The 12,156-nt window shown below is 38.3% G+C and overlaps 1 protein-coding gene across 1 annotated transcript; it reads left to right on the forward strand.

Annotated features, from left to right (window-relative positions):
* Positions 1–659: 659 nt before the first annotated feature.
* On the forward strand, positions 660–4,273 carry LOC116248378 (protein LAZY 1-like). The gene is made up of 5 exons (XM_031621131.2): positions 660–781; positions 921–960; positions 1,519–2,195; positions 3,616–3,919; positions 4,098–4,273. The coding sequence occupies exons 1-5, from the start codon at positions 776–778 to the stop codon at positions 4,115–4,117; spliced, it is 1,047 nt and encodes a 348-aa protein (XP_031476991.1). The 5' UTR covers positions 660–775; the 3' UTR covers positions 4,118–4,273.
* Positions 4,274–12,156: the final 7,883 nt, after the last annotated feature.

The raw sequence follows: 12,156 nt of genomic DNA on the forward strand, positions 1-12,156 counted from the left end.
CTTTCCTACTGCACCAAATCAAGCAGTATGAATTGCTTCTGTAGCATTAGTTCTTTTGAAGAGAGAAGCTAAAAGAAAGTGTTTTCTAGATGTAATTAACTTCACAACCTATAGTTTTATACTCGATTTCACCTTCATCCTTATCTTCCAACTGGAAAAAGTGAAGCCATGCAATTTTATTTGATATCTTCTTCCTCTCTCCCCCTAAAAAATTTATAGAGAGAAAGAGAGAAAAAAAAAAAAAACCTTATGCAACGAAAGACTGAAGCAGTGCTAAAAATTTCTGACTCAGGGTGTACTAGTGATTATTCTTAATGACATCAACATATAAATGGAAAAAATTGCTTTAAGGTATCAATACAAAAAATAAGTATTTTTTGTGGTGCCTGTGTAAGCAATTGCCCACGTGTTGCCCACACCTGCCTCTACTCCTTGACTGAAAAATTCAGATTGATTATCATCCCTACACGTGCAACAAGACGAGATTTCACGCGTGTCACGGTAAAGAGTGGGGCCAAATTGGCAATGAGAGGTCCTTTACCCGATCCCTTGTCATAGACATAAACCCTGATATTGACAAGTAGGTTCCAACAACACCTTTGGACCCTTCTCTATGTTGTATGCGTTGCCAACCCCTCTATAGCTCCCTCCTCTTCCTCTTCTCCTCCATCAACCCCATCTTTTCTGCCCATCCCAACTCCTCTCGAGCTCAAGCTTCTCCCCCAGTTCCCCACCAACACTCTAGCTCCCTCCTTCTTTCTTGCAACCAAAGGTGATGAGGGTAAGTAGCCAGCTTCCTCAACCTGCAACTCCCATTCTTGCTTTTTACATGCTTACCATGTTCCAAGGATCAACGTTATGATTAATACTGATTCATCCTCTTTCATACTCATGTCCTTCATGCTTTCTCCTTTCTTCAGATACTCGGTTGGATGCACCGCAAGCTTCGACTAAACAATGGTGATTCTCTCAAGATTTCAATATTGCTACCTCTCTCTCTCTCTCTCTCTCTCTCCACGTGTGTGTATGTATATATATGCATAATCATTCTTATAATCCTTCTGGTGGGACTGTTTGTATGAGTGTCCGCAGAATCCTGCCAGAAGAAATCTAAGTTATATATATATATATATATATATAATTTTTTACCATCAAGTTCTTCATTCAATCATGACTGTCTGATGCATTATACAAGGTGATTAAACACCAACTGATGCATTACAATGGAGCAAACCTGGATAGAGAAATCAACACTATATATACATATGTGCAGTACTTTGAGTATATGGGATGGATCGAAAAAGCGGAGCACCCGCTCCTCTTATAAAACACGGCCATGTGCTTCACACAAGTGGGTGAAGTACCTGCTGGACCTACCACATGGCTATGTTTCTATAGAGGGAAAGAGTAGTCGACTGCAGTGGAGTAGTCACTGTTACTTCTTTATATGATACACCACGACATTTAAGCGTGTCTGAAGGGCGAAAATGTGAGGCTGGTTCTATTAACTTCTTGCAGGAAAAAATTGTCAAGAGGAATGTAAGGCGCCGTTCTCCAGGTCAGGGAGCAACCCAAGTGATCACTATGCCCTCTACACTAAGCCTTTCGGCGTGAAAAGTCAGGGGCAGGAGGAAGACGACACCTTGTCCGACCTCTTCACCCACTGGCACCAGGGCCTCCTGGCCATTGGCACCCTGGGCGCTGACCCTGTGGAGCGTCCTCTCCCAGCCTCGGAGGAGGAAGAGGATGAGGAGGGCGACGACGCCATAAAAGATGCCATTGGCCTCCTCGAGAAGATCGCCGCTGCCGAGGGCAGCCACAAAGACGAAGTACTGCCAAACGACTGTCACGGCAACGCAGGTGCTCAGGATCCGCAGACGGCCACTGAAGGGGTCAACCCTCAAGCTCAAGCCCCGCCACACATTCAGGACCCACGGGTTGGTGGATTTGGATCGGGAATGGAGAAGGCCCTGAATCTGATAGAAAAGGAGGACCGGGTCTCCCTTCGTGATCTGTTCTCAAAGAACTTGAAGGCTTCGGACGAGAATGGCCGGCCGGAGAACAAGGCCGGAAAGATGGATGGAGCCAAGGCCGTCCAACTTATCATCAAGAAAATTCTGAAGCGACGGAGTACTGGATCCTCGAAGGCTTCTGGTTCCAAAGATCAGGTTGCTGCTGAGAACAAGATTAATAAGGTACCTGACTGAACCATTTAACTCCAAAACTTTTACTGGTCAAGTAGCCTATATATATATGAAGTGGGGAACCCTTTAGTGCTGGACCCTGCAAACAAATGCGCGCAGAAGCATGGTCTTGCTGTGGTTCTGGCTGCTTTTCGGGATGTGTGCCTCACTTAATTCGATTTTTTTTATTTTTTTGCATAGTATTATCACCTGTTGTCTAGATTTTCTAAAATATCGCCGTGATATTTCCAAACAAGAACATATATGCCAAACAAAAAGACAGAAAACAAGTTTTTCCGAAGTTATAGAATAATGTTGATATTGGATTTCTTGTACTCTACCATGATACTTAAACAATATTTATTTATTCTTTTCTTAGTTTTTACATACTTTTCTTTAACAAGCTGGTACATTTTCAATGAACAACACGGTTTCTGGTTGAAAATAATCGTTTTTGGATGGTTTTAAAGTGTCATGGTATTAATATATCTGTTAGGGGTCGTTTGATAGCAGGCATATTTTGTGAATTTTTCGAGAATTTAACTTACTAAGATAGATTTATAAAAAAAAAAACTATATATTTATGCAACACTCATAAAGTATTATGCTGCCAAATGACCTCTCACAAACAGTGATAATGTTAGACTTAGTGACATTGCTTGTCCTGTACTTGGGTGGTGCCCAAGTAGCTAGAGAGCATTTTTATCAAGCTGCCTCGTAGGAAAGAATGCCAGTTAATATATATGTGTCGGTCTTTGCCGACACGGTATGTTACCCGATACATGTTGGACCATGTCGTACTATATATATATATATATATATGTATATATATATGTGTGTGTGAGTCTACCTATCTTTTCTTTATAGAAAGAACTATTAACTATATGGTAGGAAATGCCCGACCAAGTTAAGGAACTTGGACGTTTGCTGGTGCCAGTTGCTAGTTATCTGCGCGCTGTGCCACGACTGACACCAGTAGGACCAATTATTTCCAAGTTCACGAACTTGGTCACTTTTTCACATGATGCGAGATGTACCCTTGGAGCTGTCACTTATCGCTACCAAGCATCAGATACAAGTGCAAAAATGTATTTTCTCCATTGTTATCATAGATCTCATGTATTTAAAAGAAAAAACCTTTGTTCGTGGTCAAACTACCCAAAAAAATGTTATATTTTGGTATGATGTCATTAATTTTTATGTTTATTAAGAACAAGCACTAGGTCGGCATTAGTAGCTCTATGTTAAAAAAACAGTGGCCCTTGGAACTTCAATTGACTGTAAGTCTTGCAGCCTTTTCTTACTCAATATCAGTACTATGGTATTTGGTGGACTCATTTGATGTTATGTATATCATATATGTATGGCATATTTCGTTGCCTTTTTCAATAGAAGGATGTCTATTCACATAAGCTTGCTCGTCACTTTTCAGCTATTTCACATGTTCAACCGTAAAGTTCATCCATCTGACTATTGCACCGCCACTGCGACCGCCGTCACAGCAGATGCTGCCGCTGCCTCTGCCACCAAGAAAGGTACCAACCCATACATCATGAAGTGTGCAAAGGACAATAATTTGGTGGGTGGGAAAGAGAGACTGATGCATGCTGATCCCACCATTGCCAAAGAGAAAGGATGGCCATGCAAGGGCCAGTCTAGTCCTCCTCATGACTTTCCTATATGTGGCAGTGATTCTAATGGCAACAGAGAGCATTGGATAAAGACGGATGCAGATTGTAAGCACCACAACTTAATTACATGGTCTTTGACCAAATTATCAGTTTTTCTCTCCCCCACTTTTTGGGGAAAATACATGGTTTTTTGTTTCTTTTTTGTGCTGTTTTGCACTATTTATGATGCTGTTGGAGGTGTGACTGATAATGCTTACTGTGGTGTCTTTTGGCATTTGTGCAGTTCTCGTGTTGGAGCTGTAGAAGGAGGACATAGCTGTGACTTTTGCCGAGATCAGAGGACTAATTAGTGAATGAATGATTTGTAATCCATGTCTATGTGTGCTTGTATTAAGAGTGTAGAGACTTGTCAAGTGGACATAAATAATGTTATATATGCCACTTTAGAATGATGTGAAATCTTCTCCCACAACCTTCTCTCAAGATATATATATATATATATATATATATGTGTGTGTGTGTGTGTGTGTGTGTGTGTGTGTGTAGTAAGTGAATGGTTACTCTAGCTATCTAGATTCACCCAGTTCACTCATAGCTTACTCATAATGTTGCCTAATCCATCTTGTTGGACAGTTGATGGAAAACAAGGAAAAAAAAAAGTGATTGGCAATTTCATTATTTAGTATTAGTTGACATTTTTCGTCTTTGTTTTAATTTTAATTGTTCATCACCATGGATCGAACAGCCCTCATGAGTGAGCTGAATGACTTTAAATAGAGAGTTACCATTCAATTTTGCACACATACATAAAGCCACATAGCACTTGGTCACACATGCACATTGTTGTACTGTTTTGATTGGAAGGTGGGTACTGAGTAGTATCACATTTCTGCTTGCTTGGTCGAGTAATGCTGTGAGGAGCCTGAGAATCCGCAAACCTAGGTAATGCTCTATTACCACAATAAGAAGGTTCAAAATCCTACTTTATTGATACAAGAGGCCTGATGCATGCATTGAAAGAACCCCAAAAAAAAAAATCCTATATATTAAAAGCTATTGATAATGTATCTCTTCAGAATCAATTTAATTTAAAGACAAATTTATGTGGTTCGTAAACCTTTGCTCCCAAAAACAAAGAGGTTTACTTATATATAGGAAGACTATTTACCAACTTTTCCTAATTACCATACTCTAGCTACAACCCCCTACAAATTTTTATTGTAGGGTTTCTCGATTCAGTTGGAAACTAGGCCTTGCTAGCTTGAACTTAATCGCCGCAGGCCATGAACACTAGAGATTATGGTGAAGATGCTTGGCAGACAGGTCATATTGTCCAGTCACTAATCCAGCTCCTACAGAAGAAAGAAATAAAAAATGTCTTCCTGCAATGTAGCGTACTGGGGATGATTGAATAATTGTTTCATATATAGAAATATGTACAAGTTAAAACAAGAAGGAGAGACAAACCTTATATATGTAAATACATTTTTCCTATAAGATGCAACCAAACGGGAAAAGGTATGTTACTATACGTCATAATACGTTTCATTCCCCTAGTGACATTGACTTGATGCTTAGTTTTCCCTCACCATAGAATCCTATGTAGGAGATATACACTTGTGTCAGAGACAGATTTGTTAAATTGCTCGTTAGTACTTGTAAGTCATCTGATTTTTCTTTTACTCTGTGCCACCAACTTCTCCTGTCATTATTTTAGTTATTGATAATGCTAGAATTTCTTCATATTGGTTAAGAAAAAAAAAGTACCTCAAAGGCTGCTTCTTTTAATTTGTTGCCTACTAGTTAGCAAACCCGATGATCCGGCTAAGTAATCGCCTGAGTCAGATCGGGGTCGTTCACTTATTGGGTCAAGAGTTCGGACCCAAGCCATCCACACCAAGACTCGGCCGAGAATTGTCTAACTCGGCCCAAGTCAAGTACAATTTGAGTTTTGGCAAAATTAATGATAAAATTTTATTTTGATTCAGTTTTTTTTTCTTGGATCGGTATGGAAAGACTAAAACAGAAAGGAAGCTGAATTAGTTGGTCATATATATATATATATATATATATATATGTGTGTGTGTGTGTGTGTGTGTGTGTGTGTGTGTGTGTGTACATCTTTATGATGCAGGGTGGAACAACCCCCAAACTAAAACTCTAAACCAGCCTTGTCATCTCTCTCTCTTTCTCTCTCTCTCTCTCTCTCGTTGATACCCCGAAGTTGGGTCACCAGTGACCTCCCAACACCCGAGAGAACATATCTTTTATTTATATATTTTAATGATTTCACCAAGTCTTTAAGCACCGAGTAGTTAATTAGATAATTTGGGGAAAAATTAAAAAGAAAGAGACAACTAGAGTCTGTTAACTCGGTTGCATGTGGATAGTTTGATTCTTAGTACTTGACTCAGCGTACTCAACCCACTGACTCGCTGTCCTAATTGGCTGCTGCTCAGCCTACTCAACCCACTGACTCGCTGTCCTAATTGGCTGCTGTTCTGAGTCCGATTCTTAGTTTGCCAACTATGTTATTGGCTACTGCTCTGAGTCCGATTCTTGAGTTTGCCAACTATGTTATGCGTGTATAGAGAGCACAAGGTCTTGCTAGTTTGCTCTACATTTGCCGATCAAAGATATTGCGGGGAACGATGTTCAGGTGCAACATCTCACATGGTCCAGTTGATTGCAAGTTTACATGAATTTCTTATTTCTGCACCGAAAATGAAACTTTGCTCATTTTTTGTGATGCCTTATGCTTGGTTTAGAGCAAGAGGGAGATGGATATTTAATTGAGAGTATATATAATTGGCAATAATACCTTCAGGAATCATATTTGAAAATGATAAATGCAATTCTACTTTCACATAAGGTTTCTAAGTTCATGCGGCCAACATTGCAGCTAGAGAAATGTGGTGAGGGGAAGCAACATAAAATACGTACTCATTCAAGACCCTTCAAGTCCCAAGTTCCTTTTGCTTTATCAGGTCCCAACTAAACCATCAATGTACTCACTCTAGTATTTTTCTTTAAAGGGACCACATTCTCTCCACTACTTTCGACATAAATAAATGTTATTGTTTCAATAAAATAATTCCTAGTGATAATTAGAAAACCTTGCATGATTTATTGGGTAGCATCTGATCTCCAAGAAACCAAAGAGTGGACACATCGCAAGCTCATACACACACACACACAGACTAATTAACAAAATTAATCACTGTATCCCTTTTTCCATTTCTTTGAATGTTTGTTCCCCGTTGTGGTCCACCTATTTTGCTCACTATGAAATGTGCCTTTTTAAATCATGTGATTAAGACACATATCAGATTTTTTTGCTTAATCATGCGACTTTGACATGCAAATGACTTTCCAAATGACTTGAAACCGATCGATTGACCTGCAACATGCACATTTGCTTCATTCAAAAAGTTGTAGAGTTCCAAAAGTGCTGGGAGAAGCTGAGTTTCACCTAATTAGCAGCCAATTACTCTTACGTGCTAAATCATGTAAATGGTGATCATATTAAGAAGTAACTCTTGCTTGCCTGCTCAGCTTCTTCTAGCCTTGTGTTTATCACAGCTACCATGTTCAACTTAGCTTATTAGGAGAAAGTTCAATGCAAAAGAAAGCGGAGATATGGAGGAGAGTCAGAGCTTATGCATCAGCCCTTAGAATATGATTCACCATAGGCGATCAGCAGATCATCAGATATATATTGAATAGCTAAATGATATTTTAAAGTGATTTTGAATCTCCACCACTCGGTCTCGCAATGAATAGTGACTACAATAAAGGTTGATGATGAACCATATTGATCTTCAGGACTTGCTCTTAAAGAATGTTTAGACGACACCACCTGATAGGTAGGATGTCAAATCACTTTAAGAATGTGACTAAGCAGATCGCCAAAGTGGCCCTAACTCTAATATTCACCACCAATTCCTGTCATCGCATTAAAAAAGTTGCGGCTATGCCTTCTCAATTGTGTTCCTTCCATTGCAGAGAATGGTGTGATGTACATGTGATTATCACATGTACTTTGGATCAATTCCGCTGTCTAGCTCAACGTCGAATTCAATGGAGTACTACTGCCTCCAGTGGCCCCTTGCTTATAGCCACAATGCCGGTCGGAAGAAAATTACTGCGCGTGTGCTTAGTTGATTGGTGCACTAATTACCTATGAGTAGTAATATGTGTTAATAGCCAAACAAAGATTAGACAACCCAACAACTTTCACTTTTGTTCTCTTTATTATATCTTAATTTAAATACTGGATGAGGATTAACGAAATAGACTTAGTGATTAGGTTGGTAGAGTCAACATCAATATATATGTAAAAGAAAAGTCACTGATTGTGTCCTTGATACTCTATGCCTCCTTCTTTTAAACAAAAGAATGAGTAAAGTAGGTGTAGAAAGTGGAATGCACGATTCATGTATGTTCTCTATTTACACGTTCGTGCATTTATATGTTGTTCATTTAAGTAAGTAATTTTGAATTTATAACTCAATTTATGGCTTATTTAAAATTATGTCCACTCATATAGGCTCATAAGCAAAAACAAAAAAAATTAAGGCTAAATTGAACTTATATGATTGCATGATGGTTAAAACATCCTCACAACCTCAATATCAAGCTCAATCAAGTTCTAACTCAGCTTCCTATATAAATCAAACTGTTCATAGGGAAATTAGTTTGAACCATAGCCATAAAAAAAAACATGTTTTCCAAGAAAAAGACGCGAAACGTGATAAATAAATTAGCCATTTAAAACTTTAAAAATGTTAAAATGAAAATAAAAAACTTGAAAAATTATGTTTTTTCTTATTTCATTTTTTCACTTTTTTAAATTCCAAACTTTTTTTTTCTAATTTTTATTTGTTGCAAATCTACCTTTTTATATTTGTGTTATTAATTTATTGCTTCTTTTATTTTTTCCTCATTTTTAGTTTTTTTAATTTTTTAAAAAAAAATCTTTTTTTCTTTTTTTTTAAGCTCACTGTATTCTATCCTAGAAAAACATTGCCATTTAAAACTAGAGAAAGTTTGTTGTTATGGTTTGTATGAGTCATGCTTATCAATTGTCAAATGAGTCAGGCTTGCATTATGACAGAAAGTAACCGAGTTGAGTTTGAACTACTTTATTTAATTACTAAACTGAGTTTGAACATGCAACCCAACTGACCAGCCCGCCTGACATCTTCTTCGTGAATAGCTCTCATGTCAAACTTCATATACGAGTTGGATTTAAGCAACTATCACACAATGAATCGATGATGCTGTTGAGCTGCGCCCACCCCACACACACACTCTCTCTCTCTCCACACGAAGCTCTAAAGATGTCACATCTTTAGAATCAAGCATACTCGATCGTCTGATCTCTTTACCAGTTAGTATCATTAATTCTCATTGAACAATGATATGCAATATGTATAATTTACTTTGTTTCACCTATGATTGCTAAATTAATTAGCAGACATGAGACACCTGCCAAGAATGTCAAAATTTACAAGCATCTTATCTACAAATGTGCGTGTCATGCGCTGAACAACTCACTAGTATCTCGTTTAACTAAATTATAAAGCAGAGTTTGAACAAATTAATGCAACTTTATCCATGCCCTTTTTTTCCTAGCCTAAACACTGATGACTAGCCTCTAGACATGCTTCCAAACAATTCCCTCAGCTCTCTAGTCCTTCCACGGCCATTGTCCCGTGCATAACCTTCTTATTGATTCACCAAAGTCTCCAACAGGTTTGGCGGAAACAAACGCGCCACCATGTATGTAGTTATGCTAGTCCAGCTTGACTAATCTCCATGCTTTAGAACTCCTTCCAGCCAATCAATATTCAAACTTTCTCACGATCTAGTCCCAGACTGTTCTCGTCCCATTGCAGCTAATGAGGACCCGCTTATCTAGTTCCTCTTTCTCACCTACACAGCGGCATCTTTAGTCCACTGGATTCCCTTTTCAGCTTGTCAATTATGGGAAGCCCTTCCTTGCATGCCAAGTGGAGAAACTAACCAGATCTAGATAAGACTCCACATATCTAGAAACTTAGTCTCCATTGCTCTCCAGCCCGTCTTACTTTGGTGGCATTCCAAATTTTTTCATGCCATCAAGTGAAGTTTCCTTTCATGATTCTAAAAAGCACTCTTTGTACTTTTACCAAAAGATTGGGGTAGATTCATAGACACCTAGTTCTAGTATTCCATGAACCTGTCCAACCTTTGGGGTATATTCATACTTACATGGTGTTCCAAGTGTCAAACGACCTCTTACGGCCATAACTTTTGGTCTCGTCTTATATATCTTGTTGTAAAGTGCAATAGCTAAGGGGAACTACCCCTCCATGCTTGGGAATTGGCATGATATTCATGTGGTTATTGCTCTGGACTATCTCCCTCATTCTAAAGAAAGACAAATTGCTCTATTCCTGTCCTCCTTAATCACCTCTCACTTCTTCTTGGAAAAAGTAATCCAAGAAGATTTCAAGTGCTACCTCACTATGTCCATCTAAATTAACTCTTGACCACTACTTGAATTTCCTCCTCTAGGACCGGTATAAGGAGGAATGAGCTTTCATTCTTTGAAACTAATTTACCCTCATTTATAAGATACTCCAAGAGGTTCCCATTTGCACTATTCTCCTACAAGAGTAAGTGGACACAACTCTATGGGTCTCCTAGGGGTACCCAATGGCACAACCCACTACAAGAAACATTTGTAATCACATTAGGGAGCTGTCTAACTACTTCATTGTTAAGATTGTTGGTGATAGTGGAGTGAGTCAGCCGGAAGAATCTGAATCCAAGAGAGAGACTCGCATCTTACTGAAGACAAGAAGGAAAAATCATTCTATTCTCAAGCTTCAGATCTTAGGCATGCATGACATAGCCAAAGAATAAAGTCGCTTACCTAATGATTGGAATGGATGATGCTGACCAAGTTGGAAGATGTTGGTGTCCCCGATGAGAGGGAGTTGCCAAGTCATGTACATGAAGATGAAGGACCCTACAAAGAACACATCTAAATGCAACTGAGCTAGCTTTGGAATCTTTTATTACTTGATCACCTTTTGTAATTGTAAAAAAGGGAAGAAAAATGAAGTAAAATCTTTTCATGATGAGCCTCATCTTTCATGACTGCTAGCCTATTCAACTCTATGGACTCTTCGGATGGTGAGCCAAATAGTCGCTCATATATCCCCATGTAGGCTGCTTATGCTATATTTTAGATAGTAGGATTCATTAAACTGGGTGAACCTAATTTGTCAAGTTGGTGCGCATGTTGCATATTCTTCCTTCCATGTTACAAACAGTTTGCACCTATTATCACTACAGGAATAATAACATCTGATGGTGCACAATATGCATTACTAAACATCACCGATCAATGATGCGAAACCGCACAAAAAACTTTGTCACTCAAGGAACAAACATTTACAAAAGAATTGTGCATTAATAATTTGTGATGTAGATGGTTTGTCACTGATAGTTATCAATAAAGGAACAATCCTTATTAACATAAAGCTGTGATCCTAGAATGCATCACCAAGCTAGCAACCAACCTGGGCATGATGTCAGACATTGTGGCATTGATTGTCCAATTCTCGGCGATGCATCATAATGTGCCACTAATCGTCCGTTTCCTCTACTACCATCTAGATCATTTGATGTTGTCACGTGTTTGCACTGCACTAAAATGAACTCTACTTGCCATAACGTCTATAAAAACACATGAAAAAAAAGTGGCAATACATAATAATCAATACTTAAATTCCAAGGTTGTCACGTGTTTGCACTGCACTAAAATGAACTCTACTTGCAGCTAATAATGCATGCCTTCTATCAACTTAATTTGTTGGACCTGTGCGATCAAATGAATTCTTCGAACAAGAAACAACAAAGAGTGATTGTTACCTGAGCATTACAAAAAGAGAGTATGTTTGGACTTTGTTTCTCTGTTTTGGGTGGTTTTAAGAAATGACATCTGATCATGTTCAGATATACATAAATATCCTATCGTATTTGAATTCATCTTTAGTTCTAAATAAATATCATATACTCAAGCCCTTACATTTGAAAATAGGACGGGTTCAATTTAAAATTTTCATTCAGATGTGAATTTAAAATTTGGATTCCAATCGGATCTGAATTGCGAAATCGGGTTTCGTATTCAGATTCAGATATTCATATTCGATGTAGAATTCAATCCGAATATTGTAAATATCTCAAAAAACAGATATGTTTAAGAGTATATTTGATTCAAATCCAATTTGTTGATATACCTAATTGAAGTAGCATGTTCTCTCCAGAACCACCGTTTAAGGATAGAG

Source organism: Nymphaea colorata, chromosome 2, assembly GCF_008831285.2.
Source record: "Nymphaea colorata isolate Beijing-Zhang1983 chromosome 2, ASM883128v2, whole genome shotgun sequence".
Classification (NCBI taxonomy): domain Eukaryota; kingdom Viridiplantae; phylum Streptophyta; class Magnoliopsida; order Nymphaeales; family Nymphaeaceae; genus Nymphaea; species Nymphaea colorata.